This window comes from Pseudorca crassidens, chromosome 1 (genome assembly GCF_039906515.1).
Source record: "Pseudorca crassidens isolate mPseCra1 chromosome 1, mPseCra1.hap1, whole genome shotgun sequence".
NCBI lineage: Eukaryota > Metazoa > Chordata > Mammalia > Artiodactyla > Delphinidae > Pseudorca > Pseudorca crassidens.
In genome coordinates this window covers 86,175,983-86,193,097 of record NC_090296.1, presented here as the reverse complement: position 1 = coordinate 86,193,097, position 17,115 = coordinate 86,175,983, and the positions used below count along the sequence as shown (strand labels likewise).

General features: G+C 37.9%; 1 protein-coding gene across 9 annotated transcripts in view; it reads left to right on the top strand.

Annotated features, from left to right (window-relative positions):
• The window catches only part of ZNF106 (zinc finger protein 106), a 61,929-nt gene that overhangs the window by 17,823 nt on the left and 26,991 nt on the right, over nt 1–17,115 (top strand). For 7 of the 9 annotated variants that reach the window (XM_067744405.1, XM_067744386.1, XM_067744395.1 and 4 more), the window contains 4 exons: nt 1,471–1,532; nt 9,760–9,957; nt 13,211–15,382; nt 16,438–17,071. In XM_067744405.1, the coding sequence (XP_067600506.1) occupies nt 1,471–1,532; nt 9,760–9,957; nt 13,211–15,382; nt 16,438–17,071 (3,066 nt within the window). The remainder of the gene's footprint in view (nt 1–1,470; nt 1,533–9,759; nt 9,958–13,210; nt 15,383–16,437; nt 17,072–17,115) is intronic. The other 2 variants (XM_067744444.1, XM_067744455.1) reach the window with 1 other exon arrangement.

Here is a 17,115-nt window from a genome sequence, read left to right as displayed (position 1 = left end):
ATAAATGTTCATTCTGGTTAATGGCCAATCAGTTGTATCTAGAAGGGGTCACATGTAAAACTATCCCTTCCGGATGAAGCATTTGTAGAGATAGGAAGGAAATGGTGGTCATCTTCAGTAAAATTGCCATTTAAAGGAAGTGTTTTGAATCATAACACTGTGTATCACACTGTGTGTAGATAACTTAAAGAAGAGGTTGTTGTACTCATTTTGACAAATGAATTGTATATAATAAAAAAATCTCAATGCACTAGATGTTTGCAACATGACATGGTGTTTGAAATGTTGACTTTGTTGTCGGATCTGTCAGAGTTTGAGTCCTAGTTTCACCACTTGATAATCTGTGACTCTGAGAGGGCAAGACTAAATATTTTCACACTTATCCCTTCAATGCCTAGGTACTTGGCACCTAAGAAGCACTTGATAAATATTTGGTGAATAAACAAATTAGCTTGTCTACACCCTTGTGTCCTTATGATGTTAATAATCCTCCCTTAGCAGTGTTTTGTGGTTCAAATGAGAAAATGTTTGAGGCATTTAGCACAGGGCACAGTTAATAGTAATACTCAACAATTGTAGTAACCCTTTTATCATATTGGTAAACAGCCGTTCTCTGTTATGGCATACTGGCTATATATACTTTGTGTGACAGAGAGACAGACATTTGCAACTTTGAGTTTTTTGAGGGGTGTGTGCGTGTGTGTCACGCTTACACTTATAAGTGGAAGCTCTTTCCACAGATTTTATTTCCTTCCCACCACGGGTGGGAGGGAGGGAGGGGAGAATCTAGTATATTTTCAAACTTTTCATTGGAACCAAACAAATCAATTGGTGTGGGGAAGGGAGTGGGCAGTGAAGGTGAAGCCATGATTGAACTGCCGTGTTCAAGGCATTTTTTGACCTACCATAGGAAAATTCTGTTATACCTGTAACTTCTGTGTAGAATTGATGTATCCATCTGTTCATTCAACAAATATTAGTAACTGTATGTCAGGCCCTGGCCAAGATATGGGTAAGAGTTGTAACTAACTCTTGAGAAACTCTCAGTTGAGTGGGGAAAGAGAGTATGGTGAAAAGTAGCAAAGTAGTTGAGAAGTTATGTGATTTCAGGCCGTTTTTTAAATTTTTAATAAACTTAAGTAAATTCCTTATATTGGGATATAATTTAACATATTTGTTTATTATTTACTCTTTTGCCTCCTAAATACAATATACTTTCAAACCTTTTTGAAAAGCCACTTAAATAGGTCTTTCTTAACTATTGCTTTATTTAAAAATGAAATATGTCAAAAAACAAGCTAAAGAGTTACTTAATAAGGAACTGATTCCAATATTGAATTGAGAATGGTAACCGCAAACACGACTTTGATACAAGGAGCTTGAGCCCCAATTGTTGATTGAACAGGACAGAGGAATTTTTTTCCCCAAAGCAATCCCCCTTAGTTTAACCTGCTTTCTTTAATTTTGAAGGAGATGGACGAACACATGCGGAGCATGTTGCATCACAGGGAACTTGAGAACCTGAAGGGCAGGTATGGGACGGCTGTCTTCCATAAACTTCTGGATGTGGGGGGATCTGAGGGCTGATGGTGCTTGTCAGCTTATTTTATAGTAATCCTTCATAAATGAATGTTGTCTTATGGCATAGAACTATCCTTTGGAATTAATAACAAGTACAGTAGATTTTTTTTGGCCTTCAAAAGGGATAAATCTTTGTGCATCTCAAATGTGTAGAATTCACAGCAACTCTAGCAAATAGATTACAACAAAGGTGGGTGGGGATGAGCTAGTTCTCTCATTAGTAAGCTTTCTTATTCCTACACAGCAGCCTTGCAACTAGGATATTTCATATTATTGCCTCAGCAGTGTTCAAATTATTGCAGGCCATAAACCTTTACTGTTGCTGGAATAGTCTGAAAAGTCCAAAGTCTTCTAAATAGCACTGAATCTCATTAGTGTAAATAAAATAGATGTATAAACCCTGAGTATCTAAGAATGCTATTTTGTGAATTAAAGCTTGAGATGTTTAAGGAAAGAAAATCTAACAAGTACCTTTAAGACATTAAATGTAGCATGTATGTATATCCTGTGTCTTTTTTTCCAACTAAGTTTCCTCTTTTGATGTTTTGGACATGTGTGAATTTGAAGTTTGGAGACAGTATGGAACAGAGAAACTTTGGGAAACAGAAATATGCATTATACCTTAGTCCATGAGTAATGGTTACAGTAGGTCCCCTACATATGAACCTTCAAGTTGTGAACTTTCACACATGGGAATGTGTGTTCCCATGTCCAATTACGTAAGTTAGTTCATGTGTCTAGCATACATTGTCATGTGCGTGCATCCTCTGCAAGTGGTTGTGCTTTTGTGTGCTTTACTGTAAAGTACTATAGAGAGTACAGTAGTACAGTATTTTTATTTCAAGTGCAGGATGTACAGAAGCAAGCTTAAAAGCAGCAGTGAGGTAGCTGGTACTGCTAAGAAGCGCCAAGCGATAACGACGGAAACAAAGTGAAATTGAGAGAGTGGAGCAAGGCGAAAAGATGATAGATGTCGCTTGTTCTTATAACATGAATTGTTCAACCATCAGCATGATTCTAAAGAAGAAGGACGAAGGCTTCCCTGGTGGCACAGTGGTTGAGAGTCCCCCTGCCGATGCAGGGGACGTGGGTTCGTGCCCCGGCCCGGGAGGATCCCACATGCCGCGGTGCGGCTGGGCCCGTGAGCCATGGCCGCTGAGCCTGCGCGTCTGGAGCCTGTGCTCCGCAACGGGAGAGGCCACAGCAGTGAGAGGCCCGCGTACCACAAAAAAAAAAAAAAAAGAAGGACGAGATCATGGAACAGCAAAGTCTGCTGGGCCAATGATGCCGACAATAATACTGAAGAAGTGTGGAAAAGTGATGGAGGAGATGGAGAAGCTTCTCAATGTGTGGATGTAGGATCAGCATCAGCGTTGAGTCCCACTCAGCCTAATGTTGATTCAGGAGAAAGCTAAAAGCCTTTATGAAGACTTGAAGAAGAAACGCGGCAAAGAATCAGAGGGCGTGTCTTTTAATGCTAACCATGGCTGGTTTCATCGGTTCAAGGCTAGAGCCAACCTTTACAATGTAGAAGTAAGTGGTGAGGCAGCGAGTGCAGATACAGTAGCTGCCCGGGAATTGCCTGAAATGCTTCGAGAAATTATTGATGAAGGCACGTATTTACCCAAGTAGGTTTTTAATGTGGTTGAGACAGGACTGTACTGGAAGAAGATGCCAGACCAAAGTTATATCAATAAGGAGGAAAAGTGGTTGCCAGGCTATAAAGCAGCAAAGGATAGGCTAACTCTGTTGTTTGGTGGCAATGCTTCTGGTGATATGAAACTGAAGCCTCTCTTAGTTTATCATTCAGAGAACCCAAGAGCCCTTAAAAACATAGCCAAGGGCTCTCTTCCTGTTGTGTGGAAGAGTAACCCCAAAGCCTGGGTTACACAGGCCATTTTCCAGCACTGGTTTTTCCACCACTTTATCCCAGAGGTAGAGACATAATGCTTGGAGAAGGACGTCCCATTCAACATTCTTTTGCTGCTTGACAATGCTCCAGGCCACCCCCATTCATGGACAACTTTCATCCCGAAGTCAAAGTAGTGCATCTGCCACTGAATATATGTCGCTCATCCAACCTACAGACCAGGGAGTTGTAGCAACTTTCAAGAAATATTATTTATGTCACACTTTTCGTCAGGCGGTAAAGGTGAGTGACGAATCAGGAGCAACCTTGTGACAATTTTGGAAGGACTATAACATCTACAAGGCCATAAAAAACATTGACTTTGCTTGGCATGAGGTTACGGCTGTCACCATGAATGGGGTTTGGAAGAACCTTTGCCTGCAGTTTGTTCACGATTTTTGTGGATTTGAGAAGGTGGATGAGTCCAAAGAGGTCTTCAGCAACTTAGTGACCCTCAGCAAGAAGCTGGAGCTTGATCTGCAAGAGGACAACTTCATTGAACTCTTTGCTGTGCAATAAGAGGAGCTGACTAATGAAGACCTGGTGGAATTGGAGGCCCAGAGAAAGGACGAAGAGAGACAAGAGGACGAAGAAGTAACTGAAGAACCGAAGAGATTCATGACGCAGGAAATATCAAGGGGATTTTCTTTATTTGAGGAGGCACTGTTAGTTTTTGAGGCACAGGACCTGAACGTAGAATGGTACATGAAGGCTGCAGCGGCCGTTAGAATGCAATCCAGTGCTACTGTGTTATCTATGACAAGAAAAAAAGAGCTACTACTCAGACATCACTGGATCGTTTTTTCAATATGGTAAATAGAATTGAATCCAGCAAGGAACCAGAACCTGTGCTGTCAGCGTCAGGTGTGACGATCAAATAATTAAGGTAATCCACATATAGGGAATCAGAGGTTGACGGTATTTCATAGTTTCCAATGATAATGAGTTAAAGATCATATATATTCAAGGTATTATAAGGGCTCTCCACATTAAATCTGAGTGAATGCAAGTTGCAGCTTGCCCTCCATTTCATATTGCTGACGATCCTTCAGCTCTACCATCTCCCTCCTCCTCTCCCTCCTCCAGTTAGTAACTCTTCTTGCCTGTTCACTTGATGTCAGCCCCTGTATGCCAGCTGGTGTACTGTACTACGGTACTTTTCAAGGTACTATACTGTAAGGTTAAAAATGTTTTCATTATTTTTTGTGTTTTTTATGTATTATTATTTCTGAAAAGTATTATAAACCTATTACAAGTACAGTGCTATATAGCTGATTGTATTAGTTGGGTATCTAGGCTAACTTTGTTGGACTTACGAACAAATTGAACTTATGAATGTGCTCTTGGGACGGAACTTGTTCGTATGTAGGGGACTTACTGTGCAAGATTTGATCAAGATGCCAACCTAAGTCATTTGGAATTATTTGTGTTTTAAGTAATATAGTTTTAGGTTGTGTGGGCAAATTAATATGTTATTAAACTTTCAGCATCTGTTTAGCATATTAGTGGAATTTTTCCATGGTCTCAGTCTTTTACTGTGTGAAGGTTAGGTCTTAGCAGCAGTATAAAAGAGGTGTTCACTCAGATTTAATGTGGAGAGCCCTTAATAATACCTTGAGTATATATGATCTTTAACTCATTATCATTGGAACCTATGAAATACAGTCAACCTTTGATTCCCTATATGTGGATTATTTAATCCCATTTCCAACATACTTCTTTCTGGAATTCACCTTTTTCTGGGCTTCTTAGTGACCTGTAGTGTATTATAAAATCAAACAAAACAAATGAGGTTAGTAAATCTAGTCATTAGGAGAGAAGCTCATTTTGTTCTAAGACTAATGCCTTATTTTATTCAAAGATCACTAATTAGCTAATTAAAACATTAAAAAAACAAATTTTGATAACTAAGATTCATGTGCATAGTCAGTGCAGAATCATAAAAAGTAAAAAACGTAGAGGTCCTTTCACTCTCTCCCCCCCTTCCTACTCCCCTCTTAGAGGAAAGTCAACAGTTTAGTGTATATCCTATCCAAACCTCTTTTCTGTGTGTATACATAGATTTATATTTATATATACACACATTTTGTTTAGACTTGCTACCATAACTGAACCACATGCCATATATGTATTGTTCCGTAATTTGTTTCTCCTTTCCTCCCACTCATCAACTTAATTGTGCCATGGAGATTTTGTCTACTGTTTTTAGTTATTTGGAGCATAATCAGATAGTTAAGGAATAAGCATTGGAAGCCTCTGAACTGACAATAGTAATGTCAGTGTTAACACCCAAACTCATTTTATTTAGAGGAGAGCACTTTGGTACTTAATTTACTCATATTTTAGATATAGTGCTATAAGGTTTGGTATGGTTTCCTGGCCAGTACAAATTATAAGGGAGAAGGCAAGCAGGTAGCAAGGAAAAACAGCTGGCAAAACTATAAAAAACAACACAATCTTAAAAATTATTTACTGACTTGGAACATTTATTGCCATGACAGTCATCACTAGTTTGTACCAAAGGGACAAATAGTTATCAGTCATTATGTTTTTTCTTCCTATCCTCAGTTTGTGATTATTTCCTCTGGATTCCATGTTTAACTACTGGCTTTCTGATATTAAGTATCACTATAATTTTTGGTTGTGATCTGGTTAAGAAATGTAAAGAGCATTTTTTTAGGTTTTGAATGCAAGCTTGATTGAGAAGTGAGTAACTTATTTAGTTCACGATTGTAGACATCTGGAACATTTCCCTGTTTTTTCCTGATGTACTTGTTCAGATGTATGGCCTGTAAGTAGTTTCTACAGATAGATGCTATTAAAAGGGCACAAACCTTAATTTATCAACCAGCTGTTGTGGTATAGTTAGAGCAAGCTTAATAAAGAGGAGCTTATGGATAGAATATCTGAAGGCTTTGCCTTTCACACATGAGAGGAAATTGTGTGGTAACAGGATGAAGCTAATTTGGGCCCTCTGTTAAAACGCTCTGAGGAAAATTATTGCCTGTATTAGTCAGGAAGTAAACCAGTACTTTTTTACCAACAATTATTTATATATTTATACAAAGTAGTATTTTAACTGGTTATTGATAAAAAATTGGAAAATAGCATCATTCAAATATTATTTAACTTGCTATTACCTTTAAAGAACATGTGGTTTCCCAAACACCCTATTTGGGAGCCTGAATGCATATTGTAATATGCTTGACTCCAGACACAGACACATTTGAATTTTCACAAGATGTGGTTGACCTATCCTGCTCTTTCCCAGTATAAATGTAGATTCTCTCTTTTCTCTTTTTGAAGTTTCTTGTAAAGCTTATCTTTAAAAAAAACAAAACAAAAAACTAGATTTCATTTATAAGAAAAATGTTAGGGATTTCTGTGTTTTGATAAATCTGTGTTTTTAGTGTTAACTTTTATGTTGCACTTATTGCTATACCCTTCTGGGTAGGATCTCGAGGTATTTTTCTGTCAAGTAACTTCGGAATTATGGTTAATACTCTTTGTTGCAATGAAAGCAAAAATGTTTAAAAAATCTGTGTTTGAGCGTTTGATACATGTCCAACATATACCTGTGCTTTGGAAATTGCAAAATATGTGGGTTTATGCTTATGGATATTTATTTTTAACAGAGTTAGTTACTGTCTACTTTATACTACATTCCTTAATATTTTAAAAAGTCAGTGTCGTCTTCCAATTATGTCTTTTAAAGAGGGATTTTGATGGTTTGGACATATGAAAAATTCTCCGTGGGAATTCCCTGGTGGTCCAGTGGTTAGGACTCCATGCTTCCACTGCAGGGGCCACAGGTTCCGTCCCTGGTCGGGGAACTGAGATCCCGCATGCCAAGCGGCACAGTCAAAAAAGAAAAAGAAAAAAATTCTCTGCATTTTGGAACTAAGGCTAGAATCAGGGATTTTATTCAAGAATACCTTTTAGAATGATGTCCCTGGTACTGCAATATATGGTTTAGCGTTCTATAAACTTTGAGGTAGAAAAGTGGACTAAAAACATTTTCCACAGTTGTAGAGAGTTTAAAGCCCAAAAGATTTTCTAACCAGAAAATTCAGTTGATTTGAGTTGTTATTATAGTGTAAATTATGTATGCCAAGTTTGTTACAGTCTTCAGATTCTTCTGATGCTGCCCATTGGGGATAGATTTCTATTTATATATACATTTTAAAAAATTTATTTATTTATTTTTGGCTCTATTGGGTCTTCGTTTCTGTGCGTGGGCTTTCTCTAGTTGTGGTGAGTGGGGGTCACTCTTCATCGCGGTGCGTGGGCCTCTCACTGTCGCGGCCTCTCCTGTTGTGGAGCACAAGCTCCAGACGCACAGGTTCAGTAGTTATGGCTCACGGGCCTAGTTGCTCCGCGGCATGTGGGATCTTCCCAGACCAGGGCTCGAACCCGTGTCCCCTGAATTGGCAGGCAGACTCAACCACTGTGCTGCCAGGGAAGCCCTATATATACATTTTAAACTTCATTCTGTGTTGCTGTGAGAAAAGGCTTGCTTTCTGTTACAAGTTAACATTCACTTTGAATGAACTACCTTAATTTTAATTGCTTGAGAGAAGAGTGTGGATATCCCAGGTAAACTGAAGAAAGTTGAGGATTATTTTTCTTTAACTATATAATTGTAGTAAAATACAGTTGAAAACTCTTAGCGAAAATAATGTATTTAAGTTCCTGGAGGATTAGAATGAATTAAACTATCGATATTCAGGGTAATTCAGGGAATCTGGTCAGAACTCATTAAAATGAATCTTAATGTCAAAGACTATATTGCCTCCAGAGCATTTGAGGTACAAAGTCAAGAAAAAAGATGGAAACTTATGAAGTTTCTCCGTTTTTCTGAGGTGTTTTTCATGATTCGTACAAAGTAAAAAACTGTTTTGTTTACTTACTGGGCATTGTTTGTTTATAATTTGTCACCATTAACCATATACTTAGCTTGTTTCCTGGAATTAGTAGTTGCTCAGTAAGTTTTTTGTTTTTAATGAATATTCAGATGATCTGTAACAGAAAGCATCTTCTAGTAAATGAGGTGCTTAATTTTGAGGGTCTCTTCTGGCTGACTGATGGGAATTCTGCCCGTGTCTTGTTGGATGTATGTGAGGGGAAGATGAAGCAGTGTTGTGTATGTATTTCTTGTGTCTGTCTGTCTTATCAAAGACAGCATGTCTTTGTATGTGTGTTTTTATAGAATGGCATAGGAAGTGCAAAAATATCACTAGTATTAACCTAAGACAAGTGATAGAGTTAAGCCAATTTGGATTATGGAGTGGATATTATTGTCCATTTATTACACATGTGCCCGTGGTGTTCAGGTGTTTCTCATCAATGACTGCATAGATTGCTGAACCAATCAAGGGACTCAGGAAGCTAAAAAAGCAGTTAAATTATTCATCTACTACAGCTCTGGACATTGATTCAAGACTTTGGCTTCTTAAACTGGCCAAGTATGAGATATACCATTAAGTGTGTAAAGTAAAAGAAGAAAACGCCTGCCCAATTATCTTTCTTAACCGAGAACCTGATTATATTTCTCTCTAAATGGTGTTCTTTTCTGAAACCTGAGAAAAACCATTTGCCTAGCACAGCTGTTAACTTCCTACAACTGAAATGCTTTCCATTCCCTTTAAAATAAGCCCTTCTGAAGCAGAATGTAGATCACATGTATCATCCGACCAAAAAAGTTTGCTGAGACTACTAGTATCATTTGCCCTGGGGTCCGGAATCTTCACATTCCAGGCAGAGCTCCAGCTGCTCCGATTTAGTTACCAGGTTGTGATTGGCTACAACGCCTACCCTTTTCTCCACCCCTTAATTTTCACTGGGAGAAAGCTTTTGAGCCAGAGATTAAATGTAAGAGCTGTCTCCAGGCTTTCTGAGTGCAGCTGGCACCATGGGTGTGCTCTGGAGCAACTTCTGTTTGCTCTGAGCCCCCCGCCCTGCCTCCCCTTTCACCACGTTTCCTCTGGCAAGGTTTTAAGTACAGCAATTCAAGAAGATTTCTCCTCCTAAACTGTATTATTCTGAAGTGTATTGCCTCTTGATTGCTGGAAAAGAATCTTTAATTCATTTCAAAAGTAACTTATGAACAAACTTATTAAAAGTGATGAAAGGAGCACTGAAATTGATTAGAACTCATTTTTCACTGTGCCAAAGTGTGCAGTGTCTTTCAGAGGAAACTATAACAGATCTTGTGAGTGTGCCATGCCAGTGGGGAGAATTGAATGCCCCTCATCTGCCTCTTTCCCTAGGGACAGTAGTCATGAGTGCCGAGTGTGCGGGGTCACAGAAGTGGGTCTTTCTGCGTATGCAAAGCACATTTCTGGCCAATTGCACAAAGATAATGTTGATGCCCAGGAAAGAGAAGATGATGGAAAGGAAGAAGAAGAGGAAGATTATTTTGACAAGGAACTCGTTCAGTTAATAAAACAAAGGAAAGAACAAAGTCGGTAAGTAATAATTTTGATATTTTAAAAAGCCTATCTGCAACAGAATGTAGTAGAGAATGCATTTTCCATTTACATTCTTTTCAGCCTATAGCATTCAGACTTATCTTTTTTTAAAATTAAATTTTGTTTTTTTATTGAAGTATAGTTGATTTACAAAGTTGTGCCACAGATTTATATATCTTAATTATAAAGTTTACCTTGAAGTTGCTGTCTTATTTATAAAAGGCAATGGAATGCTTTCTTGAACTACTGTATTAACTCCTTAAAAAAAAAACCCAAAACTCAGTATTGACCCTACCTAAAAGCTAGGCTATGTATCTGAATTTTACCTTGTTGATAACTATGTTTAGAACTGTTTTTATTAGTTCCAAATTGTTTTGGATACCAATAAATTCTTATTTGGTATCCAGATTTTCTAGTGGAAAGGTATTAGTGAATAAGCTTCATTTGAATATGTTATATGGCATTTCTTATTTCATCCCTTAGGAAAAAATTGTTTTGCCTAATGTGAATTAACATGGTGCTTCTACCAAATTTGATTTATCCCTTTATTATTAATTTCTTCAGTAAATATTTATTGAATAAATCTATATTCAGTTGGACACTGTCAGGATCATTTCAGCAATAGGAGTTTTATAGCTTGTACTACATAATTTCATACCTACATCTATAATTCAGGTATTAGCGTTTTGTATTTTAACATTACTGATTTGTGGTCTGAAGAGTTTAATTAATGAAGCAGAAAATTTCAGATATGAGTAAAAGAGATATAGAACCAGTTATGAGGTGGGGTAATTTTTTAAGTCCTAGAACATGATAAAAAACATTTCAAATTATAAAAATTTTAAAGATCCTTCTTGAATACTAGTTATCCCTGGTCTGTATTTCATTTTCAGTTAGAGGTTTAAATATAAAAAAGAAGTAGTTTTTATTCTATATGCTAAAAGTTTTTTGAACAAGTCCTTGAAGGAGACTTTCTTAGTTTTAAAATGTCCGTAGCAACATGGTTCTTAAATTGTTTAGTTGCTTATCCTTCAAATGACATTCTCACTACTTTCAGTATAGCTGTAGTTTACTCTTGTTTTAGGGTGTTGGAGCCTCTAGGAGACTAACTTCTATTTTTGTTCTTACACTCTTGTGCCACTATTAGCTTATCTGTGTAAATGATTAAACATTAAGTCAGAGGGTAAAAGAGCTTCTCAGTAAATTAGACATTCATGTTGTAGATACTATTCTTTGATCATTTTTATATGCCTCTTTGGTGACCTATTTATAAAGTCATCTACTTATTTCTTCATGAGGTTTTTTTCTTTTTTCCTTCATGAGGTTTTTAGTTTATATTGTTCTTTCTGGGCTGTGGGTTTAGCTGCATGCTATTGTCCCCCTGACCTAGCCAATTCATGATGATCTAGGAATTTTACTTTGTGACTGACTTAAATTGCCCAGTTCTCCTCATTTCTGGATGATAATTAGTAGAGCCAAGTCAGTGATCTCCTTGGATGTCATAAGTTTCATACTGCCTAGAAACAAAAAAACAATTTGGTTAATGGTGGTATAAAAATCTTCCAAGTATCTGTAGTAACACTTGTCACTTGGGGACTTAGGGTCTCCTGTTTAGAAATAGTTGTAATTCATAATGTAAGTGGATGTTTGAACTTTTAGGTAAATTAACTTTTAATTCCGTCTTGTGAAAAAGGAGGAAATTCCAATTTGTGTCCAAAATCTTATAGACATTCGAAACTTTTAAAGCCAGTTAAAGTCAATACTGAGTTTAAAATTAAGGAGGGAACCCAACTGCCGAAACTTTGAGATTTTTATTCTATCAAGGTCTAGTGGTTAAGAATGTTGGCTCTAAACAGACTTGTGGTTGCTAACGGGGAGGGGAGAGTGGGAGAGGGATGGACTGGGAGTTTGGGATTAGCAGATGCAAACTATTATATATAGAATGGATAAACAACAAGGTCGTACTGTATAGCGCAGGGAACTATATTCAGTATCCTGTGATAAACCATAATGGAAAAGAATATGAAAGAGAATGTATATATATATTTGTATATATATACATATATATGTATAACTGAATCACTTTGCTGTATAGTAGAAATTAACACAGAATTGTAAATCAGCTACACTTCAATTTAAAAAAAAAGAGCTCTAGAGTCAGACACCAAGGTTCAGATCTCTGCCGTAACACTCACTGCTATCTTGCTCTAGGCAAGTTACTTAACCTCTCTAATCCTCAGTTTCCTTATCTAAAAAGTAGGAATAATGCTACTTGCTGCAGAGTTGTGAAAATTAAATGAGATAATCTGTGTAAAGTGATTAGCACTAAATGCCTTATGATAAGTAGGTACTCAATACATTTTAATTAGTATTATTCAATTTTTTGAGCACATAACACATGCTAAGCACTGAGCCAGGCATACTATAGGCGCTTTTTAGAGAAAAATGGTTTTACACCTATTCCTGTGATGTTTGCTTAAATTTATTCACGTTTCTGTGAGCTCCTTGTCTAACATGAATAGTTGAAGCAGCTGGAGCTTCTTTATAAAAACCGCTAGCTCATGGAGCTCCTTATAGCACTTACTGTGGGTGCTACTTGTTATGTGCTATTTTACTCCTGTTTGTGACCCTGCTTATTTCCTTATTATAAGCCCTTCAGGAAGAGGAACTATACATAAAAGTTTTCTTTTACCACTAACAGTCACTGAATGTGTACTTTATAATAAAGTGTTTATTAATGAAAGTGATTATGCATAGTAAAATCTTACCATTTAAAATAGGTTAAGAAACTGGGTTTTCAGAAAGAACCAACTATTGAAGAAATCATGGTATTAAGAGCAGGTGAATTTAAATTGTATTAACTATGATAACTAACCATAGCTACAAAATATACTTGTTCTTATTCTCAAAAAATTGTATAATATAAAAATAATAATTGGATGATAGGGACAAAATCCCAGAATATGCCGAGAGAAACAGAAGCAGGAGAGGGAAGATAGTATAAATGTGTCAAGTTTTTAATATTTTGGGGGTGATAGGAGACACAAGATGTTAATTTCTAATCAATAAATTGTGAAATATAAGTTTATATCATTTAAAGATATGAAAGCATCTACTATTTGAAATAAAAGTCTCTGTTACATACACTAGGTAACAGAGGAGGAAGGCATAGCGGAAGTTTGGTGGGTTATGCCTTTAGAGGGACCAGGAGAACTCTTTTAAGTCACTAATGAAAGACTTTTTTTTCCAGGCAAGATGAACCTTCCAATAGCAGCCAAGAAATAAACTCTGATGACAGGCGATCCCAACGGAGACGAGAAGACCGAATTCCTTACCAAGACAGAGAGAGCTACAGTCAGCCAGCATGGCATCATCGTGGACCTCCTCAGCGGGACCGGAAATGGGAGAAAGATGGCTATAATAATACTAGGAAAAACAGCTTCCCACATTCTTCGAGGAGTAGTGGTGGATCAAGAGGATGTTCTGGGTGGCATAAGGGTGTTGCAGGAGGCTCCTCAACTTGGTTTCACAGCCACAGTAATTCTGGAGGTGGTTGGCATTCAAATAGTGGAATGGTAGATTGGAATCATAATGGTACAGGAAGGAATTCCAGTTGGCATTCTGAAGGAACAGGTGGCTTTTCCAGTCGGCATATGAACAGCAGTAACGGAAACTGGAAATCCAGTGTACGTAGCACAAATAGTTGGAATTACAGTGGCCCCGGAGACAAATTTCAACCAAGCAGAAACAGAAATTCTAACTGTCAAATGGAAGACGTGACTATGCTATGGAACAAGAAATCTAAGTCAAACAAATATAATCAAGAGAGATATAAGTGGCAGCGGCAAGAAAATGACAAAGTTGGTGCAGTCGCCACATACAGAGGTCCTTCTGAAGGATTTGCAAGTGATAAGTTTTCTTCAGAGGGCTTACTTGACTTCAATTTTGAGCATCTGGAAAGCCAAGCCACTAAACAAACAGATACCTTAGCTTCCAAAATTGGTGGGAAGAATGGCAGTGTGGCAAGGGAAAAGCTCCGTCGCTGGACTCCTTACCCTTCCCAGAAGACTCTGGATTTACAATCGGGAGTGAAAGAAGTCACTGGTAACAAGTTGGAAACGATAGATAATGATTTTAGCTTGATAACCACAGGAATACAAGAGCCCCAAACTGATGAAAGAAATAATTCTCCAACACTGAAAACACAAAAAGAAACACACACTAGATCTCTTAATCACAAAGCCACTTCTGACTGCACTGCTTCCTATGAGGTAGCGAGAGAGGGCCCCATTGTAGAAAAACCTGAACAAGAGCATACCTTAAATAAGATGCCATTGCTAAAATCCCCGCTCCTTCCAATTCCAATCACTAAATCAGCTCCTCAAAAGCAAGATTCAAAGAATCCCTCAAAAAATACCAAAACGAATTCTTTTTTTCCTGGAGAACACTCAAACCCCTTGAACAAACCCACAGTGGAAAATAATCAGGGTTCTTACATATCCAAATTGCGAAATTCAGGTCCTCGTGTTTTAAAAGGGCATAAAAGTACATTTGGAACTCACAGGGAACCTGATGAAAATTTAAGTGATACGTTACAAAAAGCCAAAGATGTGCTAGAGTGTAATGAGTCGTTGCAAAATCCACTTCTTAGTGCTTCTAAAAGGACCAGGAATTATGCAAAAGCAAGTAGGAATGTAGAAGAGTCTGAAAAAGGATCTTTGAAGATTGAGTTTCAGGTAGACGCATTAGAAGATGAAAGTGATGGAGAGATATCTGATGCAGAAAAGGATGGAACAAAAATTGGAACCCTGGGTTCTGCAACTACAGAAGTTTTATCCTGCAGTACTCATGCTGCTGATGAGAAAAGGGGGGATGAGCAAAACCTGAAAGCATCTAGAAAACCATCCACTTCCCCATGTAACTCAACAGTTCACCAGAAAGAATCTGAGTTACAAATGACATCTGTAGCCAGCCCACACTCTGACTTACTGCTAGATTTGAAAACCTCTCTAGAAGATGCACAGGTTGATGACCCTGTTAAATCTCATGTATCTTATGAAACAGAAGGCTTTGAGACTACTAGCTTGGATGCTGAGCTTCAAAAAAACGATATAGGTCAGCCCTCAGGCCCTCTCCTGCCTGAACTAAGTAAGCTTGGCTTTCCTGCCTCACTCCAGAGAGATCTAACCCGTCACATTAGCTTGAAGAGCAAAACTGGAGCACACCTTCCTGAGCCAAACCTCAATAGTGCTCGCCGCATCCGCAATATCAGTGGTCATCGAAAGAGTGAGACAGAGAAGGAGTCTGGGCTCAAGCCAACCCTCCGGCAGATTCTAAATGCATCTCGGAGAAATGTCAACTGGGAACAGGTCATTCAGCAAGTAACCAAGAAAAAGCAAGAGCTAGGCAAAGGCTTACCCAGGTGTGTGCCTCTTTTCAGTATCCATTTCCCTTTTTTTCTTTTAAACTTACCCTTTGACTCTGGTCAAGAGAATTCTCCTTGTTAAATTTAATTAAATGTTTGCAAAAAATATACGTTGTAGATGTCTGGTTTAAATATCCAGGAGTGACTACTTGCCTATTCTATAACCAATGGAATAAAGTGTTTCCTAGCAGGGAATTCAGGTTAAAAAGAAGCACACCTACTTCTGAGAAAGGAAGTAGGGACAAGGAAAAAACTTAGAAATCTAGCACTTTGGTGATAGGGGCCATAAAGTGACAGCATAAAAAAAGTCAATCTATAGCTCTGTATCTATCTATAGATCTTAATGAGTGGTACAACTTTTAGGTATAACTGTTCTCATTACCTTTTACTTAGAACGTGTGGATGGTTATCCTTCTGTATTTGCTCTGGGCATTTGTATTTGTGATCACAAAATACTTTCTCCTAAGTACTTTTGTAATAGTTTGGCTATTCATCTTATGTTGAGGCACTAAACTTATCTGAATGGTAAAGCAGCATTCAGCATAGGTTTGCTACCTGAAAATCATCCTGCTTTATAATTACATAGCCCTCTAGGCTTAAATTTCTATCCTTGTCGAAATAACATACTTATTGTGCCCCCTTTTCTTTTCCTGTAACTTGTGAGTATCATTGAGATTATAAAGTTCTTAGCATGGCGTCTGCTGCTTGTAAATGCTTAATAAACATTTTTGTTTATTCTTTATTTGTTTGCTGTTAAAAATTACGTATTTATTATTGTTGATTTAGAGCTCCATATTAAATAAAACCCTCAGTTTTTATTCCCTCCTTTTGTATATAGCTGTATACAAATATCTACTTTGGTACTTGTTACATTATAATACTTACAATAGAGTTAACTTACTTTATGTTTAGAACTCTTAATGCTCCGTGCGGGCAGAAACCATCTATTTATATTTGTAACCTCAGTGCTTAACAGAGTCTGGCACATTAAGTGGTGCCCCCTCTCCCAACCATGTCTGATTAACTATTTTTCCTTCTCTTTCTTTCTCGAGGTTTGGCATCGAAATGGTGCCTCTAGTTCAAAATGAACAAGAGGTCTTGGATTTGGATGGGGAGCCTGATCTGTCCAGTCTAGAAGGATTCCAGTGGGAAGGTGTTTCCATTTCTTCATCCCCTGGGTTGGCAAGGAAGCGAAGCCTTTCAGAGAGCAGTGTGATCATGGACAGGGCTCCTTCTGTGTTTAGCTTCTTCAGTGAGGAAGCTACAGGCAAAGAAAATGAGCCCCAGCAGATTTTTTCACCTAATAACTCATTGAGGTCTGCACAGAGTCAAAAAACAACCATGGGCCTTAAGCAGGAAATGACACCTCTAGCTGCCTCCCTAAGAACAGGTGAAAGAGCTGAAAATGTTGCTACTCGAAGGCGACATAGTGCTCAATTACCATCTGACCATACGATACCTTTGATGCATTTGGCAAAAGACCTGCACAGCCAGGAGAGCTCTACACCACTTTCAGAGAATCACAATGCCCAGGAGAGTAATGGAGAAGGAAACTCTTTAACATCAAATGCATCCTTAGCCCTTGCAATCTCCAGTTTGACAGATGCAGCCACAGACAGTAGCTGTACTTCTGGTGCTGAACAAAATGATGTCCAGAATATTAGAAAGAAACGAAGAGCCACTGGAGTGAGTATCATTCCTGTGCTTTTTGTAGAACATTTCATGTGGTG